The following is a 26,774-nucleotide window of genomic DNA, read 5'->3' on the forward strand; positions in this document are numbered from 1 at the left end:
TTCGAAAGCCCTGAGTCTCTTCCTTCAAAAGACTACACTCACTTTTGGCTGTGCCACTTCTTCCTGTCAATATGCGCCGGTTTCCGACTCAATGCCCTGAGATTTCTATAATCTTATATTTCACTAATAACAGTTAAAATAATTGGTAAACAAACGTAATGCTGAAAATATACACTTTTACTGTATATCTCGGGCTTAAGAGGTTAACCCTGTGAGGCCCAAATTAAAAAGACATTAGCAACTTCAGAGGCCAGAGGGTGGGACATATAAACACATTTACTATCAAATAGCATTGTGAGGCTGAACAACAGGACCAATTGACTATACATGTGCTTAACATTTTTTAAATAAACATTCTTTTTTTAAATGGCTAAAAGTGATTTTGTAATTTTGCAACCGTGGGTCTCACAGGGTACTTTTAACCCTGTGAGGCCAAAATAAAAAAGACATTAGCAACTTCAGAGGCCAGAGGGTGAGACCTATAAACATATGAAGGGTGCCGTGACTGAAAAAAAAGGTTGAGAAACGCTGGTATATGGTGTGGCTCTTTGTGGTACCACAGTCATTTTTGTGGCTCTTAGTCTCTGACTGGTTGGCCACCCCTGCTCTATATCAATAATTGAAAACAGGCTAATTGACTTCTTGAGAAGAGTGACTCATAAATCATTGGTTGCATGAGCTAAATCTTTTAGTTATAGCTGTAAGGACGTTAATGGGAGTCAAGCATGTAACATCACTTCAGGTCACAAATGCATACAAAGCTAATGCACGTTAAAAAACTATAGTATATCACAGCGCCGTATCACTTCAAGTGAGTTCCCTCTCCTCTCTCCACACCCAGGATGGCTCCGGAGGTGGTGATGTGCGAGACGTCCAAGGACCGTCCGTACGACTACAAGGCAGACATCTGGTCCCTAGGGGTCACCCTCATTGAACTGGCGCAGATTGAGCCGCCCAACCACGAAATGAACCCCATGAGGGTGCTTCTGAAGATAGCCAAAGCAGAGCCTCCCACCCTGATGCAGCCCTCCCGCTGGTAAGTCTCGGCATGGGGCGACCGTCGCCCGTGTTGGGGAGGACTGACCGTGCGGCTGGAAGAGTGGTATGTTTGTCCAGGGGTGAAGAGAAAAGTTTAATCTGGGCTTTTGAGGTTTGCTGCTCTTGGATTTGCCCCCGCTTGGAATCGCTGTGCCTTAGACTCACGCCATGTACTTCTCTAGCGAGTGTCCAAGATTGTTGGCATGGATTCACTCCCTTTTCTTTGTATGACACCCGAGCTGCACACAGATTCTCTGGGTGTTAAGAGTCATGTCTTTGAAATGAGTGCATGACTTTTATAGTAGCGATGGTTTTCAAATGGGATACTATATGTGGTAAATGGTCTGCATTTATATATATATATATATATATATAAATGGAGTATACATGGGTATATTGATATATGAATTGTGTATATTGTACAGCCCCTAACATTGTGTGGATTTACCGTTCACCCGCTTCCTCTCTTGCCCGTCAGGTCTCCAGAGTTCAGTGATTTTCTGAAGCGTTGTCTGGACAAGAACGTGGACAACCGATGGACCACGGCCCAGCTCCTCCAGGTGTGTGAACCGCCCTCTGTCCTCTCTTCTAGCACTCACACAACCCCCCTTACCCCTTACCTCACCCACTGGTGACGCTCCCAGGCCCCTTATCAGCCCACCTCCACCAGACGGGTGATATTTCACCCATCCTCCCACAATGCACCGCCTGCCACTCTTAAGCATAAGCAGCCGTATTTTGCCTCAGAGGTAACATCCTTTCACCGGTCAGGTGGATCAGCAGCACCGGGTGTACGGCCACGTGTTCTAGTGCCCTTGTTGTGCTTGAGCTGATGTCAGGGGGGGAGGCTTTTCTTTTTCTAAAAAGGATTAAAGGCGCTCCTCCGCCAACTACTTACAGATAAGACAAGAGGGAGATAGGAGCTGCTCTCAATACACAGGAGTCTACAGGAGGAGTGTGTTACCCAGGGGGGGGGGGGGGGGGGGTGAATTGCACATTCTCAGGCCGGCGAAGGAATATGTGCAACGAGTTTCCAAACAGGAGAAGGTGTGGTTATCTGGGGAGGGGGTGATGCCTTGTTTTTAATGAGACTTTTAGAAGAAGAAGAAAAAGATTACTTTATTGTCAATGTATTCAAGGCAATTGAAATTAGTATATGCATTTCATCAGAGCTTAGGGTGCCCCTCAGTGCAGCACTCCTGGAGCAGTTTTGGGGGTTCAGTGCCTTGCTCAAGGGTAACACAGATATTACATTTTATTCCATTAAGATTTCTCTATGGGATGTGCTTTGTTGTGTCCTGTAGCCATACGATACCATCCAGTAATAGATATGTTGTGTTCTATCTGTAGAATGACTTACTAATGACTTATTTTCTGTATGTGTCCTGTGTGCAGCATTCATTTGTGACCAGTGTGACTGATAACAAGCCACTGAGGGAGCTGATAGCGGAGGCGAAGGCGGAGGTCTTTGAGGAGATCGAGGAGCACAAGGAGGAGGAGGAGGAGACGGAGGAGACGGAGGCACGGCGGGTAGGCACAGATCTACCACCGTTTGTCTACAAAAGGGAATTACCGTATTGGTCCGAATGGTCAAGATTCATTTTTGGAAAAATACTCTTTTGAAGACCAAATCTTATAGGCTGTTATTTTTTTCATAATCTTTTGGTAAAAGCATCTTTAAAAAAATATATACAACGTTTTTAAAACATTGAATAAAATAATAGAAAAAATATTAATATTAGTTCTCACAGCGATAGCTGCGTTCTTCATCAATGCACGAGCCGAGTGATCCATGGCTAAGGGTTTGCCAGTAGGGTTGGGTATGGGTACCGTTCACATTTGAACCATAGAAACTGTGCAACTCGTGAGAGGAGTTGTCACAGGGCTGTCGGACACAGGGCTGAATAGCTAGATGTCATAGCTTCTCAAATTGAAGGTCCACGCTGGTCTGTGTCTATTATGAAATGAAATTGCGTCTGTGTTAAGAAATATTTTTGCCTGGTTTACATTTTCCAAAACTAGTCTAGTTTCCCTTTTTCCCCATGTCTTGATGTTCTCAAATGATTTCAAATTTTGTCTTTTCAACTCATCTCATCAAGGGCCATAAACGTGCCCCATCTGATGTCAGCGTAGCCAGCTCGGAAGATGAGAAGATCCCCCTGTCTCCCTCCAGCTTGGAGTCCGTCCCTGAGAAGGTTGAGCTGGTGGTGCCCACCCCCACAGCCACACCCGACCAGCCTCCTGTAGCCAACCATGTCGTGGACACTAGCTTTGTCGAGGAGCCCACCGCCCCTGCTGCCGTTGGGCCGACAGAGGAGACCCGGAGCCTTCCGGTAGAGGACGGAGGAGTGATGGAACAGAAACCGGTGGAGGAGAAACATCCAGAAGCAATGGACGATATTACCTCACCAGAAACCGAGGCTGAACCAGTAACGCCAGCCAAGGAGATGGAACAACTGGAGATAGCCAATGAAGACAAGAAGGAGGTGGACACGGCAGAAATCCCAGCCAATCCCGAGGCCACAACGGAGAGCTCGGAGGTTACGGAGGCTCCGCAGGAAGATAAGATGGACATTGTGGAAGAACCAAGCACGGCGACCACGGAAGAGGACCCTTACAAACATCTGAAGGTGACTTTGACACTACCGGTGGACGACAAGCCCGTCCCGAGAGAGGATGAAGGAGAGAGGGAGAGAGAAGAGGATAAACCCATTGCTGAGGAGGAGAAGGTTGTACCAGACAAAGCTAAGGAGGACAAAGAGAGGGATTCCGACTCAGGACGGGGTTCCACTGCTGATAACAGTAGCATAGACTTAAACCTCTCCATCTCTAGCTTCCTCTCCAAAACGAAAGAGCCGGGATCTATTTCCTCACAGGTAAGACTTCACTCCTCATACAAAAATACATAACACTGAGGCCCAACTAGTCTTTCATCGCAGTCGCAGATATTAATTATGCTGCATTTAATTTCTCAGGACATCAAGCGCCAGAAGAAGACAATGAAGAAGACTAGAAAATTCATGGTGGACGGAGTGGAGGTCAGCGTGACCACGTCGAAGATCATTACTGACAATGACACCAAAAACGAGGAGATGAGATTCCTGAGGTGACTACTACATACATACATACATACATACATACATACATACATACGTATACATACTTACATACATACATACATACATACATACATACATACATACATACATACATACATACATGCATACATGCATACATACATACATACATACATACATACATACTAGGGCTGACCCCTATTAGTCGATTAGTCGACTAATCGGTCGAAAGGAGCCGTAGTCGACTGCCAACCTCTTAGTCTAATACAAAAAAAAAAAAAAATCATTCTTTCCAAAAGAAAAGAGGCCTCTAACGCTAATGGCACGCCTACCAGAGGCTAACTGCCTACGAAAACAGGCACAACAGAGGCACTGAAAGAGGATTTCACCCATCTAATGAACACACTAGACTAGACAAATATCAAGATGTATCCATCAGTGGACCAATTGCATGCTTTTGCAGAGGACAAGAAGCCTTCAGTCGACTCCTTCAGACATTAAGCACCCCCCACAGCCCAAATGGAATGGAAAAAATATATATATATATATTATATATATATATATATACCATATATATATATATATATATAATTTTTTTTTCTTTTTTTTTTTTCTTTTTTTTTCCGTCTAACAGCAAATTTTGGCCAATCATAGTCGACTATCCAAATCCTTAGTCGGGGACAGCCCTAATACATACATACATACATACATACATACTAGGGCTGTCACTTTAACAAAAAATCTAATTCGAAATTCGTTGCAGAATTGTAGACGAGTTCGAATTCTAATAAAAAAAATTATAAAAATACCTAAACCTAAAAAAAGTCTAAGCTATTTTAGTTTTGGCAACTTTTTGGCAACTTTTTTTTACCATGGTATGTTTGGTATAGAGCTGTCCCCGACTAAGGATTTGGATGGTCGACTATGATTGGCCAAAATTTGCCGTTAGTCGACTATTTTTTTTTAAAATATATATATATATTCGACTAAGATGTTGGCCAGTCGACTACGGCTCCTTTCGACCGATTAATCGACTAATAGGGGTCAGCCCTAGTTTGGTATCATTCTTTTCAGCACAGTCTCATTTATATGACCTGACCTGATATTATTATTATTATATATATTTTTTTATTATTAGAATTTCTCCCTTCAAGTTAGAATCTCATGTTTTATGTAAATTCGAAATTAAATTCGAAAATAATGTGACATACATACATACATACATACATACATACATACATACATACATACATACATACATACATACATACATACATACATACACACATACACACATACATACATACATACATACATACATACATACATACATACATACATACATACATACATACATACGAACGAACGAACGAACGACAGACAGTCATCTGGTAATCCGGTTAGATTACCCCTCCTCCCGGGCAGCGTGTCAAAGTGTCCCTGACACTTAACCCCTAATTGCTCCTGATGAGCAGGTTGGCACCTTGCATGGTTGCCTCCGGCGTCGGTGTGTGATTGAATGGGTAAAATGTGAGGAACAAATTATAAAGCGATTTGGATAAAAGCGTTATATAAATGCAGCCATTTACCATTTAATGTTTTCCCAGATCAAGTACTCTCATGAATTATCACACACACACACACACACACACATACATACACACTACCGATTTCATTATGTCTCACTCCGTGGACATCAACAGCAATTAATGAAAAACAACCCTCAATAGGTGTATTTATTGACTTACGTAAAGCATTTGACACAATTGATCATTCCCTGCTTTTACAAAAAATGGAACGGTATGGAATAAGAGGTGTCACTCATCATTGGTTAAGAAGTTATTTAGATAATAGGTTTCAATATGTAAATATTAATAAATTAGGGATGCTCGATATTGGCTTTTTTACCAATACCGATATTGTCCAACTCTTAATTTCCGATACCGATATCAACCGATACCGATATATGCAGGGTTTCCCCCCCCAAAAAATGGAATAATTTCAGGTAATTAACATTACATATCTCTTGTTGTGGAATTAACACAACATTATGCATACTTTTGACAATAAATCAAATCAGAATTTGTTCTTACTTGCTTGCCTGGGTAAATAAAGGTTATAGAAATATAAAAAAAAAAAAAAAAAAAAAAAAAATTGAAAACCGATACCGATATTTTCCGATATCACATTTTAATGCCGATATCGGCCGATAATATCGGTAGGCCGATAATATCGGACATCCCTATTAATAATACAGAATCACATCTTAGAAGAGTAACTTGTGGTGTTCCACAGGGTTCCGTATTGGGATCCAAGTTATTTATACTTTATTTAAATGATATTTTTACAGTATCGAATATTTAGAAAATTGTTACGTTTGCTGATGATACTAATTTACTTTGTTCAGGGGAGGACATAAAATAATTATTGAAAACAGTAGAAAGGGAATTGATAAAGTTAAAGAAATGGTTTGATAGGAATAAGTTGTCTCTTAATGAAAACAAAACTAAATGTATGGTATTTGGTGGTGTTCCTACCGACTGTGAAATTAAACTGAATTTAAAAGGAACCGAAATTGAAAGAGAAACAAAATTCTTAGGTGTGATTATAGATCACAAACTCTGTTGGAAGCCACATATACAATATATTAGGGATGTCCGATATTATCGGCCTACCGATATTATCGGCCGATATCGGCATTAAAATGTGATATCGGAAAATATCGGTATCAATTTAAAAATATATATATATATTTTTTTTACATTTCTATAACCTTTATTTACCCAGGCAAGCAAGTAAGAACAAATTCTGATTTAATTTATTGTCAAAAGTATGCATAATGTTGTGTTAATTCCACAACAAGAGATATGTAATGTTAATTACCTGAAATTATTACGTTTTTTGGGGGGGGAAACCCTGCATATATCGGTATCGGTTGATATCGGTATCGTAAATTAAGAGTTGGACAATATCGGTATATCGGTATCGGTAAAAAAGCCAATATCGAGCATCCCTACAATATATCAAACGTAAATTAGCCAAATCTGTTGGCATTCTATACAAAACAAGGGAGCTGTTAATACTTTGAGTGCCACGCCGGGTTTTCCTTTTTACCCCCTTGATGCCACGGTCCACTTCAATGTTAACGTTTATATCGCCTAATCTATGGCTATAAGATAAGATAAGATAAGATATTCCTTTATTGATCCCCTTGGGGAAATTCAGGCATCATAGCAGCATGGGGGGGAGGGGGGGAGGGGTACAGGTAGTAAAACAACACAGTATACAGGTAGTAAAAGACAACACAGGCAGTGTAAACAATTTGATCAATATGGTCAATATAATTTACTATCTGACTAGCTGAGGAATATTCACATTATTCACAGTGTCACATGAGGTGCAGTATGCAAGAGGTAGTGTTATAATAATTTACTATCTACTGAGTATACATTAATCAAAGTACCAGGGTAGTCTACTTTGTCCCCCTTGGGTTCCTATAAGTCCCAGGTCAATGTCTGGTAGCAGTCGCTGTCGCTGCCCCCTGTTGTGGGGCCTGGAGGCTGCTAGTCGCTGCCCACTGTTGTGGAGCCTGATGGCCGCTGGTATGAAGGACTGTCCGAGGCGGTTAGTTGAGTGTCGGGGGGGGATGAGTCTGTGGCTGAACGAGCTTCTCATCTTGACTAGCTCGTCGTAGAGGGGGTGGTAGGGGTTCTCCATGATGGCATCCAGCTTCCTTATCATCCCCCTCTCTACCATCACCTCAAGTCTAGGTAGCTCGACTCCCACCACGGAGCTAGCCTTCCTCACCAGCTTGTTGAGCTTGTTGGTGTCCCTTGAGTTGATGTAGCCTCCCCAGCATGCCACAGCATAGAAGAGGATGCTGGCCACAACAGACTGGTAAAAAGACTGCAGCAGTTTGTTGCACACATTGAAGGACCTGAGTCTCCTCAGGAAGAACAGCCTGCTCTGTCCCTTCCTGTAGAGGGCCTCTGTGTTGTCCGACCAGTCCAGTTTATTGTTCAGGTGTACCCCAAGGAACTTGTATGAGTCCACCATCTCCACATCCACCCCTCGGATGGAGATGGGAATCGGGGGGGGCCTCTTCTTGCCCCTCCGGAAGTCCACCACCAGCTCCTTGGTCTTACTGGTGTTGAGTTGGAGGTGGTTGCTGTCGCTCCACCCCACGAAGCTCTCCACCAGGGCTCTGTACTCCTCCTCATCATCGTCGGTGATGTAGCTTACGATGGAGGAGTCGTCTGAGAACTTCTGCAGGTGGCACCCGCTGGAGTTGCGGCAGAAGTCTGAGGTGTAGAGGGTGAAGAGGAAGGGTGACAGCACAGTTCCCTGGGGGGCGCCGGTGTTGCTCACCAGTACGTCAGACTGACTGTCCTTTAGTCTGACGTACTGTGGCCTCTCAGTGAGGTAGTCCTTGATCCAGGCCACCAAGCCGTGCTCCAGCTGCATCGCAGAGAGCTTCTCCGCTAGCAGTGACGGCTGGATGGTGTTGAAGGCGCTGGAGAAATCAAAGAACATGATCCTCACTGAGCTGCGCGGCTTCTCCAGGTGCGTGTACGCTCTGTGGAGCATGTAGATGATGGCATCCTCCACCCCGATGTTTGCCTGGTATGCAAACTGCAGGGGGTCGAGGGAGTCACGCACCAGGGGCTTGAGGTGTTGCAGGACCAGTCTCTCAAACGTCTTCATGACGTGTGACGTCAGAGCGACTGGCCTGTAGTCGTTGGGGGTGCTGGGACGTCCCTTCTTGGGCACCGGGACAATGCAGGAGGTCTTCCAGAGCTGGGGCACCCTCTCCAGCCTCAGGGAGAGGTTGAAAAGATGCTGGAGCGGTGCTGCGGTGCTATGTGTCTAATCTGCCCGTCGCTTATCAAAGAACACTTTTCCAGTCAGTGCTGTCAAGGCAGATTGGTTTTTTATCGCTTCATTTCCGTTTAAGAGCATTTTGAAAAGCACCCGTTTTGAAAAAAAAAACAGTTCATTCTAGACCATTCTGTGATAATCGTCTTTTACTGGAATATTCCAGAACGTCGATATTCGTCTGCCTATTTATGAATCGTTTTCAAATAAACGCTAGATGATCAATATTATACGTGCACGCAAGCACATTCGCACCGCGCACGGATAATCCGCGTGTTCATTTCCTCTTGGACTTTTCCAGTGAAACCGAAAGAGCCCATTTCACAAAACAGCCTATATCTTCATAAAAATTTGTCTGATTATCCTAACACTGATAACATAGATTCCTTACCTGACATCAGATGGTATCCAACTGGTATATTCCAATTCCTGATCACCATTCGAAAAAATCGATAAGTGTATGGATCCAACGTGTATACAGTGCAGTACATGATTCCGCGGGGCTGAGAGGCTCCAGAATGAACTGTGGTAACCCCGGCTGGATCAGTGGACTGGAAAATGTGGAGTACCGGATTTTTTTCCCCATCCATTTTCATTGAGTCCATTCCAAAATCCCTTATGTCATCTGGGAGACGATAGGGGGCGCTTTTTTCCACATATGATCGCCGGCGGTGCTCGGGTATACTCGGGTAGGCTCGCGTGATGCAATATGATTTCAGATCGCTAAAAAAAAAAAATCCGAGAAATCTCGTGAGTGGCTTTCAACATAACTATCGGAAACCCGAGATATCTCGTGTGTGGCAATGAAAGTGTTAAACCAGAAATGTTTGCAATGCATATATTGTATTTTTTACTTGTTGTGCCATACATGTCATATTGTGTTGAGGTCTGGGGGAATGTTTATAAAACAAATATAGATCCTATTATTAAACTACAGAAAAGAGCTATTAGAATAATAAATAAAGCTAGTTACCTTGAATCGACAAATCCATTATTCATAAAGTCCTGCACATAAAAATGTGTAGATATGGTTTACATAAAAACCTAAAAACCTTGGAGATCATTTTTCGTGCTAAGAGTAAGAACCTACCAGCTTGTATTCAATGTCTCTTTCAACCAAGAGAAGGAAAGTATAATTTAAGAGGGTTGTGTATTCTTAAAAACATGTAAAAAGGTAAGAACTAATGTAAAAGCTAGATGTGTTTCAATCTTGGGAGTTAAATTGTGGAATAGTCTTAGTGACGGGTTGAAGTTGTGTACCTCTCAGGGGAGATTTAAAAAGGCCCTGAAGGACAAAAAAAATCAGGAGTACAGTTTTGAGTAAAACATCAAACAAAAAAGAATGAAAAAAAATTATATTATATCTTGCGGCATACAGTATTTTAAGTTTTTCTTTCTTATATTAAAGTATATTTAGTTTTTAAGAGTTGTAAAGGATAGGCAAAAATAAGCATGTGCTTCAGCCTATTCCTTTTTTCGGTCATTGAGTTTGGATTTTGTGTGTGAGCTTACTTTGAATATGTACATTTGTGATTTTTTCTTTTCCTTTTTGAAAGTCCACACATGTGTGTTTTTGATTTATCTGTAAACAAAGACAGAAAATAAAACTATTCATTAATTCACATAACGATGCACAGCAATACACCTGGTGCTTAATACGTATATATATCGCATATCACTAGTCTATGAACGCTACGCAAAGTGGGCGACATGTTGTTGGCACAATTTGGAAATGCACTAACACAAACCGCTGTTTTTATCTTTTGGATAACGCTAAGCTAACGAACGTCTCACGGTAACGCGTGCACCATCTATGCTCCACAGCTTCCAGCTTCCTGCAACACATTCACACCTCACGAGAGTTCAGAGTGAGATTTTAAAGCAACTTTTCTGTTCCATTGGCACATACAGGCACTTTTGGTGGACGTATTTGACGAGTATTCGATTACTCACGCCCATCCCTATTAGTAACCATGACATACTTCAAAGCTGTACGTTACCATTTCAAAGGAGGCCAGATATCTTTACATCATGTCATTTCTCTTTTTCTGTATATCACCTTGACCTCCCCGTCGCTCCATCTGTATCCCCTCCCTGCCGCTTCTTCCCTTCCCTCCACCTCCTCCTCAGGCGCCAGGAGCTGAGGGAGCTGCGTTTCCTGCAGAAGGAGGAGCAGAGGGCCCAGCAGCAGCTGAGCAACAAGCTGCAGCAGCAGAAAGAACAGATCTACCGGCGCTTCGAGCAGGAAACCACGGTGAGTCTGCTGTCCCAATGTGCTTTAAGATCTACTGTAAAGTCTCTGTACAGCAGGACATATCTAGACCAGGGGTTCTCAACCTTTCTGCTGCCAAGGCTCCCCTGTGTCCAATAAAATATCACAGGGCCCCCCTACATACGATAAAGACTTTTCCCCTCCTGTCTTTTTTGCTACAATGATGACAAAAGTGCTTGCTTTCAAAATAAAGTTTATTTAAGTGCTTAGTACTGTTGACATTACACTGCAAAACTACAAAACTCAAGGCTTCCCTGGCAGCTCTCTGAGGCCCCCTAGTGGGCCGCGGCCCCCCTGTTGAGAACCGCTGATCTCTAGACCATTTTAGTCTTCTTTTCTCTTTTTTTTGAGACCTTTAAACCTTCCAATGTGTTCACTTACTAGTATCGCCTTTGTAAATTTCCATTCTCAATGAATGACACATGAAGATTAACTTGCCCAGTCTCTTTCCCAGCATCCACCAGTCAGTTGTTCCTGTCCATGGCCCTCACTGCCCCTTTCATAACCCCACCCCTATCCCTTCCTGTCCCACACAAACACACACACACACACACACAAACACTGCTGTTATTACATCATCGTGCGCTAATTTTTTCTGGTCTGGGTAATGAAAGTCTTTGTCTGTCGGCCAAAGAAAGCATTGTTGTTACAGCGCTGAACGAGATGCAAATGAAACGTCCCAAGATAAGCTATTTGTTTTAGCGTCTTTGTTGGTTAGCGCTCGTTTCTTACTGGAGCACATTAAAGGCTCACTGACATTCCATTCAGTTTGAATTTAAAACATCAGTCTAGGCAGACTCTGATCGCGTCCGCTCTCCCATAACTCCCATTTGACGGTTGTTGAATATTGTTTCCTTTTGCTCCCAACGATGTGACCCAAACCCTCCTCCACCTCAAAAAATTTAAAAAGACAGGCAGGCAGGATGGACTGGAGGTAAAGAGGCCGGCGAGTAACCGAAAGGTCGCCGGTTCAATCCCCGTCACTGACAAGAGGGTGTATATCTCAGCTCTGAGCTGGTGACTGAAGGGTGGCTCGTATTACATCTACGGTGCCCACCATCTCTGCCTAAGTGCTCTTGAACAGGGCATATCTCGGCGCTATTTCTGCGTCGGGGAAAACCGTGCTCGTCACGGATCTGGGGGACACGAGTTCGATTCCCGGACCCGCTGTCATTTCTCAGAATGTCTTCCCCTGCTCTACATCCCATTTCAACCTGTTTCTGTCGGTCATGCTTGACCAGAAAAGCGATAAACGCTAAAAAAAGAAAGTTTTAAAAAAAAGAACAGGGCACCGAACCCCAAAACTGTGCCCTGCGCTCCGACCTCAGAAATGTGTGGGGGGCTGTGTGTATGTGTAACTAGGAGGGATATGAGGACTGTGTGTCTGTGTAACTAGGAGGGATATGAGGACTGTGTGTCTGTGTAACTAGGAGGGATATGAGGACTGTGTGTCTGTGTAACTAGGAGGGATATGAGGACTGTGTGTCTGTGTAACTAGGAGGGATATGAGGACTGTGTGTCTGTGTAACTAGGAGGGATATGAGGACTGTGTGTCTGTGTAACTAGGAGGGATATGAAGACTGAGTCTATGTAACTAGGAGGGATATGAGGACTGAGTCTATGTAACTAGGAGGGATATGAGGACTATGTGTCTGTGTAACTAGGAGGGATATGAGGACTGTGTGTCTGTAACTAGGAGGGATATGCGAAAAGACACATTTCAATCGTCTTGTCTACGTTGACAATAAAGTAATATTCTGCCTCCCTCTGCTCCCCCGCCCCAGAGCAAGAAGCGGCAGTACGACCAGGAGGTGGAGAACCTGGAGCGGCAGCAGAAGCAGACCATCGAGCGGCTGGAGCAGGAGCACACCAACCGCCTGCGGGACGAGGCCAAGCGCATCAAGGCCGAGCAGGACAAGGAGCTGTCCAAGTTCCTGAACATGCTGAAGAACCGCAAGAAAGAAGTAAGTGTTTGGACACCCGTGTGCTGTGCCGATGGGTGCTGTGTGTGTTAAGCCTCCCTGCCCTATGTGTGGCCCCTTAAGGGGTTTTGAATAGTCCAATGGCCCGGATAAGTCCCTATTTATAGTAATTTGTTTTGATACTTAAGCATACACAATGCGCGCACACACACACACACACACACATCTGTCTTTTAGGTGTTACATAACTGAACTTTGGCCTAGAGTGGCTACCTCAGTCTAGACTACTACATTTATCTATAGCATCATTATTCACGGCTCTTGTCTTGATTTTCTTTTCCCAGCATTGTTTATTACTCCCATGGCAACAGACCAAACAGGAAGTGGGAATGTGGCCCAATCATTTGACAAGCACTTGAAACGTATTAAAGGGGATATTATCCAAACCGCACCGGAAGTGGTAACAAGTGCGATTCAGCTGAGGTTTGAGGTGGATTTTCAGTTGTTTTCTTTTTGCTTTTGGCTAATTGCTTCTTCACAACTCTTGTCTGTTGCTAAGGCTGTTGAACACCATGCTTTCCTTTTTTTAGGCCTATAGCTCACTTTGCATCGATAAACTCTTTGTGAGTGATCGATTCTCTGTTAACCTACAGTGTGCTGCTCTGTAGACCCATATTTGGCCTTCTTTCATAGATTCTACTCACTCTTCACTACGGATGGGCATTTTCAGTTATTCTTATGTAGTCACCTTTGGAGCGTACGAATTTTCAAGTCGAGTTGACTAGTCAGGATGCCGTCTTCCCGACATAAATAAATACTAGCATACTAGGACCGCTACTGTTCCTAATTTATGCAAATGACATGTCGTCAGCTTGTGACTGCAACTTGTTCCTGTTTGCGGACGACTCAGCCCTGCTGGTCTCTGACAAGAACAAGTTACAGGTTGAAAAAACCCTCAGCTCTGAACTAGGCAGAATCTGCATATGGCTCGCTGATAACAAACTATCATTACACATGGGCAAAACAGAGTCCATTCTCTTCGGTTCAAATAACAAACTCAGCAAGACCGACGGCTTCTCAGTTACAGTGGGTGACAATATTGTCACAAGGAAAGATGAAATTACCTACCTGGGTTCCATCCTAGAGGCTAATCTCTCCTGTGACAAAATGGCATCCAATGTAATAAAAAAAGTCAACCAACGAACTCGATTCTTGTACCGGATCTCCTCTCTGGTAAACAAGAATACCCTGAAGACTCTGGCAGGAGCACTCATTCAGGGGTACTACGACTATGCTTGCACCTCATGGTACCAAAGCACCTCAAAGGCGCTAAAAACAAAATTACAAACATCTCAAAACAAACTGGTCAGACTACTGCTTGACCTTACTCCTAGAACCCACCTCACCCCTGCCCACTTTGACAACCTAGGATGGCTTAGAGTAGATGACAGAGTACAGCAACTTGCAATGGGCCTGGTCTACAAGATACACTACACGACCAAGGTACCCATGTACATGGCAAAATACTTCCCAAAGGTCAGTGAATACCACGATCACAACACCAGAGGGAGCTCCACAAATCATGTTAAACCCAGATTCGGCTCAAATAAGGGACTAAACACGTTTCGCAATTATGCCACATCAATGTGGAACGCCCTACCCAAAGCTGTAAAGGAATGTGGATCACTACCCACTTTCAAAACCTCTCTCAAGAGACACCTACGGGAGACTGCAATGCAACACTGGCCCCTGTAAATATCCTAACCCAACCCCCTCCAATGTACAGTCATTTACCTAGTATGGTCTTGTCAATAGTCCAATGTACAATTTTGTTTGTTTGTACAGAGTCCCCCCCCCCCCCCCCTCAATGTACAGTTTTGCTTGTTTATACAATGTGCCCCCCCCACCCACCTCCAATGTAAATTACCCAGTATGGTTGTCAATATCCCAGTGTACCCAACCCCCCCCACCCAACCTCCTCCAATGTACAGTTTCTACGTCAAATGTATATACTCCCTTTTCTTGACTCCTTCTGTATCACAAACAGTACTGTATTTGCAAATCTGGTATGTCATAAATGTATAGATGTAGCAGTACTGACTATCTGTATGTCATGTATGTCATATATGTCCTGATGAATTGAAAATGGGGGACCCTGGTGTAAACAAGACGAAAGTCTTTCTCTGGTCTGCATCCCCTTAACAATTGTGTGTATTGAGCTGTACTGTATTGTACCCATTCTGCAATCTGTTAATAAAGTTTTCAATCAATCAATCAATCACCTACAGCAAGTTCCATTTGAGAGCAGTTCATTCACACCCTGTTTCAGCCTGTGTGACAGTGTATCACTGTGTGATAGAGGCAGCTCTGTGTAGAGTAGAGTAGAGTAGAGTAAAGTAAACTTCATTGTGCCCGTGGGGAAGGTTGTCTTGGGCACGGTGCTACAGTCCCGTTGCTTCACATAAAAACACGAGAAGTGGTCAACACAATGCTAGACAGTTGCTTTACATAAAAATATCTTCAAAACATAAAAAGGACATTTGACTGTATGTATAGGGAGGTGTAGTGGTTACGTCATTTCCGTGTCCCACCCTCTGTCCAACGCAATGTATTTCCCCATTGCCCATTTCTAAATCGTCTAGTTTAAAACAAATAAAGCAAGGACATTTGCATGGTGTACCTTGCTGTGCGTATTCATCTACAATCTATAGCTCAACATGAAAATATTCGCAATTAATCGTAAAGGTAGCAAAATAACAAACGTTTATGTTTTTGTTCACTGAGGAACTACACTCACTTTGGCACTGCTGACTGACGTCACCACTGCGTAGACTCCTGGCTTTAGTCGCAGACCTAGGATCAAGTTTTTCCCTTACGTTCCATAAGCTTAACAATTCGTACAATGGGGAAAATAACTGACCCTGAATCTGTGGCTAGTATCTGTTTCACCCAACACTAGTGCTCCAGTGATCATAACCATTTATCTCTAAAGCTAACCACTATTTTTAACAACCACGTTACCATATTTGTATTTATACATTTTTTATTGTATAACGCTATTTCGCTGCATATTAAATCACTGTAAATACTAATGTAAATCATTGTTTCGTTGTACATATTCTGTATAGTTTATAACGTTATTGTTTTTTACGTAACATTAGTAGCTTGCTAGCCGGCATTCCCGAAACTCCTCTACATGCGCCGATTTAAAATGGTTCTCTCCTCTTTGTATACTTTTGTCCTCACCAACAAAGTATTCTGCCAGGGAACTTATGGACACGACAGTAGACAATTGCTAACGTCTAGTACGTTAACTTTAGCTAGGTAACGTTAGCTAGCGTGGTATAAGCTGGCCTTGATGTGTATTAGGCGACAACACTGAACGCCAGGCATTTTCCTGCCGTACACTGGTAAGTGTAGTTATTTTTTAACGACAAATTAAAAACCGTATACCGTAAATCCTCAAATAGAGGAGGGACCTCCAATAAAGGAGGGGCCTCTTATAATGGACGGGGGTGTTGATGCATTTAGACAAACACAGGCCGGTCTCTAATATAAGTATTTCTTTTATTTTTCGTGCCGTGGTATAGAATGAGATAAACTCTTGCCAATGCAGGGCTGTACACTGCGACGAGATGGTCGCAAATTGCCCCCTAATTTGGCCGGTGCGAATGAAAAATGATATCTACTCGCAAGCTTGCGAGTAGTGATTTCAACCCTTCATTCGCATTTCACTACACTAACATTAGCCTACAACCAGGGCTGTACAGGCGACATAATGTTGCGGTTGTAATTTCATTAGACAGACCAGCGCGGACCTTTAATAACATGCAATTTAATTGACACGAGCAATGGGCTAATGTTAGCTGGTGGTCCCGAGTGTAGCAGGGACGGCGGAGCTATAGGCTAACGTTAGTGTAGTCGTCCCGAGTGTAGCATGGACGGCGGAAAAGTGAGGAAAGGGGGTGGGTTATATTGACAACGCTTGACAACAGAAGTTTAAACATATTTATTGGTTATTCGTTTCTGTATATCATCCACTTTCCATCTCCGTGTTAGACTCTTCCTGTTTACATTCGAGTGTGACGTCATCACCTACGGCAGCTTAGACGATCAAAACGCGAACCTAGAACAAAACCCGAGGGGATACTTTCGGCAACCAACATGTGCTTCCGCATTGCTCTGAGGCTCTCTCGTTCGTTCTCGCCCTTTCTCTCTCTCTCGCTCTCTCTCTACATTCAATGATTTAAAGTAGCCAAACGTTACAGACAGTATAAATACTAACTGGATAGTTGATGATATAAACATTTAATTTTATTATCTGAAATATTCTAAAATCATTAAGTCTGCTATAAGCCATTATCCCTTTGTGTGTGATTATTATTTTCTCACAGTAGTGTGTGTGTATACAGGGCCGCCTCGGGGGGGGTGCGAGCAGTGCGGTCGCACAGGGCCTCGTGGGAAGGGGGGCCTCGCACAAATGCAGCTCGATGCAGGCTGGAACAAGCGGTAGCTCCAAGCTCGATGCAGGCTGGAACAAGCGGTAGCTCCAAGCTCGATGCAGGCTGGAACAAGAGGTAGCTCCAAGCTCGATGCATGCTGGAACAAGCGGTAGCTCCAAGCTCGATGCAGGCTGGAACAAGCGGTAGCTCCAAGCTCGATGCAGGCTGGAACAAGCGGTAGCTCCAAGCTCGATGCAGGCTGGAACAAGCGGTAGCTCCAAGCTCGATGCAGGCTGGAACAAGAGGTAGCTCCAAGCTTGATGCAGGCTGGAACAAGCGGTAGCTTCAAGCTCGATGCAGGCTGGAACAAGCGGTAGCTCCAAGATCGATGCAGGCTGGAACAAGAGGTAGCTCCAAGCTTGATGCAGGCTGGAACAAGCGGTAGCTTCAAGCTCGATGCAGGCTGGAACAAGAGGTAGCTCCAAGCTCGATGCAGGCTGGAACAAGCGGTAGCTTCAAGCTCGATGCAGGCTGGAACAAGAGGTAGCTTCAAGCTCGATGCAGGCTGGAACAAGCGGTAGCTCCAAGCTCGATGCAGGCTGGAACAAGAGGTAGCTTCAAGCAGTTTGATTTGCACGTTGGCACACAGGGTCTTTTTCCTCATGGTTGAGCTTCATATTCAGAGAAGCGAGGGTGTTGGAAGGTCAGCAATGATTTATGTTGCTTGTTTCATGACTACCTGCTCGTACAGGCTCTCTATGGGCTCATTATTTCTGCCCCACTACCTTCATAGTCATTTTGTGCATCATGCTGGCAAGCCTGCTTTTGGTTGCCAAACTTCCTGAAGCTTCCTGGGTACGCCCTGGCTGGCTATACTGCCGACAAACATCACGGCATAGCCACGTTCGTCCAGAACGACATTGACTGGTCAGCTGTAACACAGTCCGCAGAGGATGCAGAGGTGGAATGGATTACAACCAAAGTGCAAGACACTACCATTGTCAACATCTACAAGCCGCCTCCGATTAGGTTGGTCCCAACATCCGTGCCGGATGTCCCAGTCCCTGCCGTATATGCTGGTGATTTCAACAGCCATCATACAGACTGGGCATACAGCAGCTCCAACGCTGATGGTGACTTCCTGACAGAATGGGCCTCGGCTGTCGATGCAACACTCCTGTATGACCCAAAGGAGCCACGCACTCTCCACTCTGCACACGCTGGAACAGCACAACCAACCCGGACCTGGCCTTCGCAAAATGTCGCAACAATGAACACCAGTAAGGCGTATCCTGGACAGATTCCCCCGGTCACACCATCGCCCATCACTCATAACCATACCATCACTGATCCAGCCTGTGGAAGGAAAAGACACCAAAAGGTGGAACTTCCGGAAAGCAAACTGGGTAGGCTTCACGCAACAACTGAACAAGGCAGCTGCTGGTCTCCCACACCCGTGCCCCTCCAACTTGAACAACGCCTATGACTCATACTGCAAGATGATACTGGCTGCCGCCAAGAACAACATCCCCCGTGGTGTACGCAAAGCCTATGTTCCCTGCTGGGATGACGAAAGTGAGGACCTACTCCGCGCCCACACAGAAGCTCAAACCAGTGAAGACCGGGACGTAACAGCGAACAACCTATTCTGCAGGCTGAATGAGAAACGAAGGCAAAGATGGACAGAGACAGTAATAATAATAATAATAATAATAATAATAATAATAATAATAATAATAATAGATTGGATTTGTAATGCACTTTTTGTTCGCTGGGATCCCAAAGTGCTACACTACAGGGTTAGAACATAGTTAAAGAAAATTAAAATAAAATAGTTATTAGTAAAACAAAAATAAAATAAAGAATAAAAGTAAGATAAAAATAGAACATAGTTAATTAAAAACATAGTATAAACAATTTAAAAACAACAGCGCAAGAAAATTAAAATAAAAAGCTAACCGTCAAAGGCCTTTTTGAATAGGTAGGTTTTCAGGCCTGTTTTAAAAGAGTCCAGGCTCTGTGGTGCCCTCAGCTGGATGGGGAGGCTGTTCCACAGGCGTGGTGCAGCCGTGCAGAAGGCTTGGTCACCCATGGTGCAGAGCCGGGTATTGGGGACCTGAAGGAGCAGGCTACCTGCGGATCTGAGGGTGCGGGTGAAGGATTGTGGAGTGATGAGTTCCTGAAGGTAGAGGTGTCCGTTTATGCAGTTATGGGTGATCGTCAGGATTTTGTAGTTGATCCGGGATGAGACGGGGAGCCAGTGTAGTGAGTGGAGGATGGGGGTTATGTGATCGTACGGACTCTCATCAGGATCCTGGCAGCGCTATCGACTTCACACACTCCAGCCGAAAGGCGTGGCAGACATGAACAAGCTGACAGGCAGGTCGACAACCACAGCACAGTGTCCCATCACGGCAAACTCCATCGCATTGCTACTGCTGAGCAACGGCCGCTTCCCAAATGCAGACAAGGACTTCGCCAGAACAACATCGAGTCCATGAACTGCACAGGGCGATGGGATGTGACTCCAACCTATCCCACGATTTCACAGCACAAGAAATCGAGCAGGCCATCAGACGGCTGAAAACCGGTAAGGCACCAGGCGTTGACAACATCCACCCGGAATACATTAAACACCAAGGCAAGAAGGCAACCGACTGGCTGTGCTCCTTCCTCTCCATGTGTTTCCGCTGCGTGAGGCTGCCAAAGATCTGGCGCCGAGCCAAGGTGATCGCGCTGCCAAAGCCGAATAAGCCTAGCGATGACCCCAAGGGATACCGGCCCATCTCACTACTATGTGTGCCTTTCAAGCTCCTGGAACGCCTCCTCCACTCACGTCTCAACCCAGTGATCGACCCCCAGCTGCCCAAAGAACAAGCTGGCTTTTCCAGGTGACCCTCTTGTGCCAAGACATAGAGGACAGCTTCCAGGCAGGTGAGAAGGCCGGCGCTGTATTCCTGGATCTCACAGCTGCATATGACACTGTATGGCTGCGTGGTCTCCACATGAAGCTTCTGGAAACCATCCCAGACAAGCACATGGTGAGCTTCATCATGGAGATGCTGAGCAACCGCAGTTTCCGGCTACACACCAGCAACGGCCATGCAGCAGAGTGAGGAAACTTAGGAATGGCGTCCCACAGGGCTCAGTGCTGGCACCGATGCTGTTTAACATCTACATATACGACCTGCCTGCAACTCAATCAAAGCAGTATGGCTATGCAGACGACCTGGCCATCCTACTCAGCAAGCCAACTTGGGAAGCAGCCGAAGAGGGCCTCACTGAAGATATGAACATCCTGTATTCATACCTGAGGAACTGGCGTCTCAAGCTCAGCATGGGAAAGACGATGTCTACAATGTTCCACCTCAACAACAGGGAAGCGACCCGTGAGATGAGCGTCATGGTGGATTACGTCCGGCTACAGTACCAACATACCCCCACATACCTCGGTGTGAAGCTTGACAGAACACTGTCATTCAAACAACACCTGGAAGGGGCCAGGGGAAAAACAACTGCCCGTGCCGCGCATCTCTCACACTGCGCATCTCCTCACTGGCCCTGGTGTTCTCTGCCGCCGAGTACTGCGCCCGGTCTGGTGCCGTAGCACCCACGTGAAGAAGCTGGATGTTGTTCTCAACAGCGTCCTGCGGACAGTCTCTGGTTGCCTCAATGAAGAGGTGGGGCCTCAAGGACAGTGCCTCATGCGAGTGTGGAGCCCCTGCACAGACTGTGGAACATAACATCACCAGTTGCCCCAAACACCGGCCACCGTATGGAGAATGCGGTCTGATGGAACTGGCCTGGCTTGCCTCAACGGAGCTGCAGGTCTAAAGACACACGCCAGGAGAAGAAGTTGCCAAACCAAATAATTGGCATAGGAGTGTGGCCAATGATAACTATAATAGATCCATAATATTAATATCAGCAGCACACAATGGATTCATCATACTTTATTTAGACTTTTCAGATTTTTTTTTGTGTTGGTCAGGCGATAATTTTTTTGCATGTGTCCGGATGGCAGAATTTAGTACTGTATCTACAAAACCTTCTGTTTAATCATCTTCCCTTTATTCATTTGCTTAGATTTTTCAGGTCTGGTAAATTTTAGCATGGTGTTATTCACAGTAAAAAATTTTAATTTAAAAAAATAATTGAATTGATATTCTCATTTGGTTCATTACAATTTACTCAAGCCTAGTAACAGACACAGTATTTCTGACACTGGGAATACATTCCCTGAGATCCATAGATGTCCCTAGAATCAGATACCAAGAACATGCAAATGGACCATTTAAAAAAAAAAGTTTGTAAATGTTTATTCTACGTTATTATGGAATGAATGATATTAAAAAAAGAAATCATAAATCTTACATTTGCTTTTTTTTATTAATTTTTTGTAAATTTTCATAATGTGATAATTTGCTGTGTAATTAATTAATCTAATTAATTGGGATGGGAGAAAAATAGAAAATAAGGAGAAAAAGTGGATAAAAAAAAGAAAAAAAAGACATCTGTGTCGTGGCACCCGTTCCACAGCTGTGTTCATTTGGATTCCTTGACTAGTTGATTCTTCAAGCCCATCACCCCTGCTCTTCTCCTTCCAGCTCTCTGATTTACTGCTGTGGAGTGGCCCACGCTATGATTCAGTCCCTTCACATGTCCTCCTGTACTCTCTGCCACATCCCCATACAGGACAGTCCCTTCACATGTCCTCCTCTCTGCCATGTCCCCATACAGGACAGTCCCTTCACATGTCCTCCTCTCTGCCACGTCCCCATACAGGACAGTCTCTTCACATGTCCTCCTGTACCCTCTCCCCCACGTCCCCATACAGGACAGTCCCTTCACTTGTCCTCCTGTACCCTCTGCCACGTCCCCATACAGGACAGTCCCTTCACTTGTCCTCCTGTACCCTCTCTGCCACGTCCCCATACAGGACAGTCCCTTCACTTGTCCTCCTGTACCCTCTCCCCCACGTCCCCATACAGGACAGTCCCTTCACTTGTCCTCCTGTACCCTCTCTGCCACGTCCCCATACAGGACAGTCCCTTCACATGTCCTCCTGTACCCTCTCTGCCACGTCCCCATACAGGACAGTCCCTTCACATGTCCTCCTGTACCCTCTCCCCCACGTCCCCATACAGGACAGTCTCTTCACATGTCCTCCTGTACCCTCTGCCACGTCCCCATACAGGACAGTCCCTTCACATGTCCTCCTGTACCCTCTGCCACGTCCCCATACAGGACAGTCCCTTCACTTGTCCTCCTGTACCCTCTCTGCCATGTCCCCATACAGGACAGTCCCTTCACTTGTCCTCCTGTACCCTCTCTGCCACGTCCCCATACAGGACAGTCCCTTCACTTGTCCTCCTGTACCCTCTCTGCCACGTCCCCATACAGGATGTAAGCGAAGCTGTGTCTCCTGTTAATGTCTCCTTTGATTTGGACACTGGCCTCTCTCCTCCATATCCAGTGGCTGTTCTGTACTGTGCTGCTCTCCCTTTCCCAGAAGAAAGCAGTGTTCTCAGATTGCGCGAGGCACTTTGTGAAGGAGTGTGAGACTTGTGCGCACCGCGCCACAGTTCTATGGTCGCATTACATGGTCATGTTACAGTAAAGACAACTAACTAACACTGGAGAACTAACAGCTGCAGAACTCGAGAACTATTAGGAGTGTCTGACCACTAAGTGTGTCTGACTCTTAACCACCACAACCTGCACGGACTACAACGTATGACGTATATCATGTCAGTTAGTTTACCGTGTGTATAATGCACCTTGTAATACTGTTTACTTTTATTCTTACTCATAGTATATAATATTCAGATTCAAATTCTTTATTGCCTATATTTATGGTAACGTATTATATAACCCAGTGGTTCTCAAACTGTGGTATGCGTACCACTAGTGGTACTTGGTGGTACTGCTGGTGGTACTTGAAAACATTTCCAAAAAAAATCAAAATTATACTTTATTTATTTATTTATTTAAATTTTTTGCAGTCAGGTCACTGAACTTAGAAGCAGGCCAGGCCAGGGTTTCTGGTTGCGGCGGCGCGATAGTTAGATAACCTAAGTGGGGAACAACCAGGAGATCACTGTGACAGAGAGTAATGCAGTCTAAACAGTCATAAATCTTTAATTCAACTTCAGCCCTGATCATAACCATTTATTTTTTTAGATTTTTTGTAATGTCAGATAAATGAAATACTCCCACTTTTCTGAAAAGAGTTGGTGTTAAATCTGACATTATAAAAAATCCATCAAAATCTGTGTTGTTGCTAATCATTGACACATGCCTAGCCTGTAACAATCCCCCCAGAAAAATTTACTTTGCATTTGATATATTGAAAATATTTTAATTTGTGTTTTTTTTAACAATAATTTGTGATGCCATCACACAAACTGGCATTTAAAGGGTAAACATTTAAAAATGTATTGAATATGTGTTTTCTTTTTTACAATAATTTGTGATGCCCATCACAAACACTGGCATTCAAAGGGTAACAATTCAAAAATGCCTGCACCAGAATGAAGGAAATTAAGTTTTTGTAACAAAATAAGTGTGTGTGTGTGTGTGTGTGTGTGTGTGTGTGTGTGTGTGTGTGTGTGTGTGTGTGTGTGTGTGTGTGTGTGTGTGTGTGTGTGTGTGTGTGTGTGTGTGTGTGTGTGTGTGTGTGTGTGTGTGTGTGTGTGTGTGTGTGTGTGTGTGTGTGTGTGTGTGTGTGTGTGCGTGCGAGAGAATGAAGGACAATTGCTTGCTGTGTGAGAGAGATAGAGAGAGAATTAAGTACATTTGCTGAAATACAGTTATTCTTAATTTTCTCACTTGCTATATGAGAATGTTAGTTATTATGTTCTCATTGCATTGTATCAGTTGTGTGGAAGCGTTTGCTAGTTCTAGTGCTATCCCTTTGTACATTGTGGCTGTGTCTGACAAGAGTTAACAATAAATAATGATATTAGGAATACATTTGCCTCCTGCGTGAACTGTGCTTAGCTGAATAGACTGTATTTTAACGCCGGTCATATGGTGTTACTTGGAGAGCCAGCTACGTTCTCAGGTGGTACTTGGTGTAAAAAGTTTGAGAACCACTGATATAACCAATAGGGTATATAGACCCTCATATGCACCTTTGTTTACACTACATTTTTACAAATTGTATTGTTATATTTATGTCTTTCTACTATTACCCTGCCCATACCTGTCGCCCAAAATTCCCCTAAGGGGATCAATAAAGGAATATCTTGTCTTATCTTATTAGTGCCTATTTAGATGGGTTTTATTTTAAATGTATATAACTTACCACTAGCATGTAGAATGTGACATTGCTGTAACAGCATGCCAGCTTGTTCACGCATACTGGCATAACTCTATTGCTCCGTCAGTATTTAAAGGCCATATTGTGCTTTTTAAAATATTTTCCCCTTACCTTTAGTATGTTGTATAGCTGGAGGTGCATGTAGAACGTCTGCAGAGTTACACAATCCAAAGTCCATGCCAAGGGGAGTTATTCTCTCCGACAGGAATCACTGTTCCATGAACTGCTTGAAATGCCTCGTTCGAAGTCCAATCTTTCTTGCTAGAATGCCTGGTTTTTACTTTTTAGTTCAGCCTTTTCTTTCATGTATATCTACGTCACTGTGTAACACAATATAACAGAAAATAATCGATAACGTGACTTTTACAAGTGCAAATGCTTCTTTAATTAAATGAGATGTGGAGTCAGGGACGGACTGGGACTAAACCCTGGACTTTTTGACCCAGACAGGGCCCACCACAATCAGCCTGCAGATATTCCTCCACCCATGCCCCATCGAAGCACTTACAAACACACCAGCCTTTAATACCACCACTTAGGCTAAGCATAAGGGATGGATACTCTAGGCCAGTGGTACTCAGACTTGGCCAACTCAGGAGCCACATTGACAAATAATATTTCTGAAAGAGCCACATTACAAAAACACCCCGTCCCCAAACCAACACCAGGCTACTAATAGGTGATTTACAAGCTGTAAAAAAGCATGAATACTGCATGCTGTACCAGTAGGCCGCTGAAATGTATTACCAACATTACCATTGCAACCTTAACTATTAATACACATGGCAAAATCCCAAGCAGTGTATTATTATTGTCATTAATGGTTTCCCCTGGCAATTAAAATTCCTGTATCCCTGTATCCCTGTAGTAGCCTATAGACAGCCCATCAGCACAAAGTCCATTTATATAGTAAAGTCCAAAACAAACAACTGTAGTAGCCATAACTATATAACCATATAAATAGAATAATGTAGTAGGCTACAGAGCCTGATCACCACAAAGTCCATAACTGCAGCTTTAGATCCCGCTGGACTCACCCCGTTCAGTGAGATTCAAGGCTTTTGTAATCGACTGTCCTTCCTGGAAACGGTGATCCAAAGGGACAGTTTGGTTCTATTTGACTTTTTATTTAATTAAAAATGTTTGCAGCTCATCCTTGAATTCAACTCATCTTTGAATGCTGCTGTGTTTTGCAGCTCATCCTTGAATTCAACTCATCTTTGAATGCTGCTGTTCTTTGCAGCTCATCCTTGATTTCAACTCGTCTTTGAATGCTGCTGTGTTTTGCAGCTCATCCTTGAATTCAACTCTTCTTTGAATGCTGCTGTGTTCGCACCTCATCCTTGCGTGCGAGCGAGAGAGAGATACTGTCACTGCCAGAGGCCAAAACAAACCAGCTGGCTGTGAATGGCAGATAAATGGCGCCAGTGATCTTTGCACCCGACCTCTTGCCATAAAGGCCGTTATACACTTCTGTCTGTCCGCCACGCTCAAAGTAGTTGCCAGCGCTTTGCTCAGCAATTTATTTTTAAAGTTTTTTTTGTCAAGTTCGTTCATTCTTTCTCTTTTTCCACCTTTTACTAAAATATGTTTCTGACAACATTATATGTGAGAAATAATTGCTGGATCTGATCTGAAATGCCTAGTTTTACAGTTTGATCTGAATTTCGTGAACGTGGGTGTGTGTGTGCGTGTGTGTGTGTGTGAGAGACACAGCAGACGCGTAGCAGGCCGTTAATGTTCATGAGCCTGACTGCTTGCGGGAAAACTGTCCTGCTGGTCCCGGCTGTATTGTCTTTGCTCAATTAAGCAAAAAAATTACCA

General features: G+C 44.1%; 1 protein-coding gene across 1 annotated transcript in view; it reads left to right on the forward strand.

Annotated features, from left to right (window-relative positions):
• LOC311231325 (STE20-like serine/threonine-protein kinase) overlaps positions 1 to 26,774 on the forward strand; it is an 86,757-nt gene that overhangs the window by 45,050 nt on the left and 14,933 nt on the right. The window contains exons 6-12 of the mRNA XM_084317877.1: positions 842 to 1,036; positions 1,517 to 1,598; positions 2,434 to 2,568; positions 3,138 to 3,914; positions 4,014 to 4,144; positions 11,121 to 11,244; positions 13,047 to 13,226. Of these exons, the coding sequence (XP_084174003.1) occupies positions 842 to 1,036; positions 1,517 to 1,598; positions 2,434 to 2,568; positions 3,138 to 3,914; positions 4,014 to 4,144; positions 11,121 to 11,244; positions 13,047 to 13,226 (1,624 nt within the window). The remainder of the gene's footprint in view (positions 1 to 841; positions 1,037 to 1,516; positions 1,599 to 2,433; positions 2,569 to 3,137; positions 3,915 to 4,013; positions 4,145 to 11,120; positions 11,245 to 13,046; positions 13,227 to 26,774) is intronic.

This window comes from Notolepis coatsorum, assembly GCF_963971535.1.
Source record: "Notolepis coatsorum genome assembly, chromosome: 7".
In the NCBI taxonomy this organism is placed as follows: Eukaryota; Metazoa; Chordata; class Actinopteri; order Aulopiformes; family Paralepididae; genus Notolepis; species Notolepis coatsorum.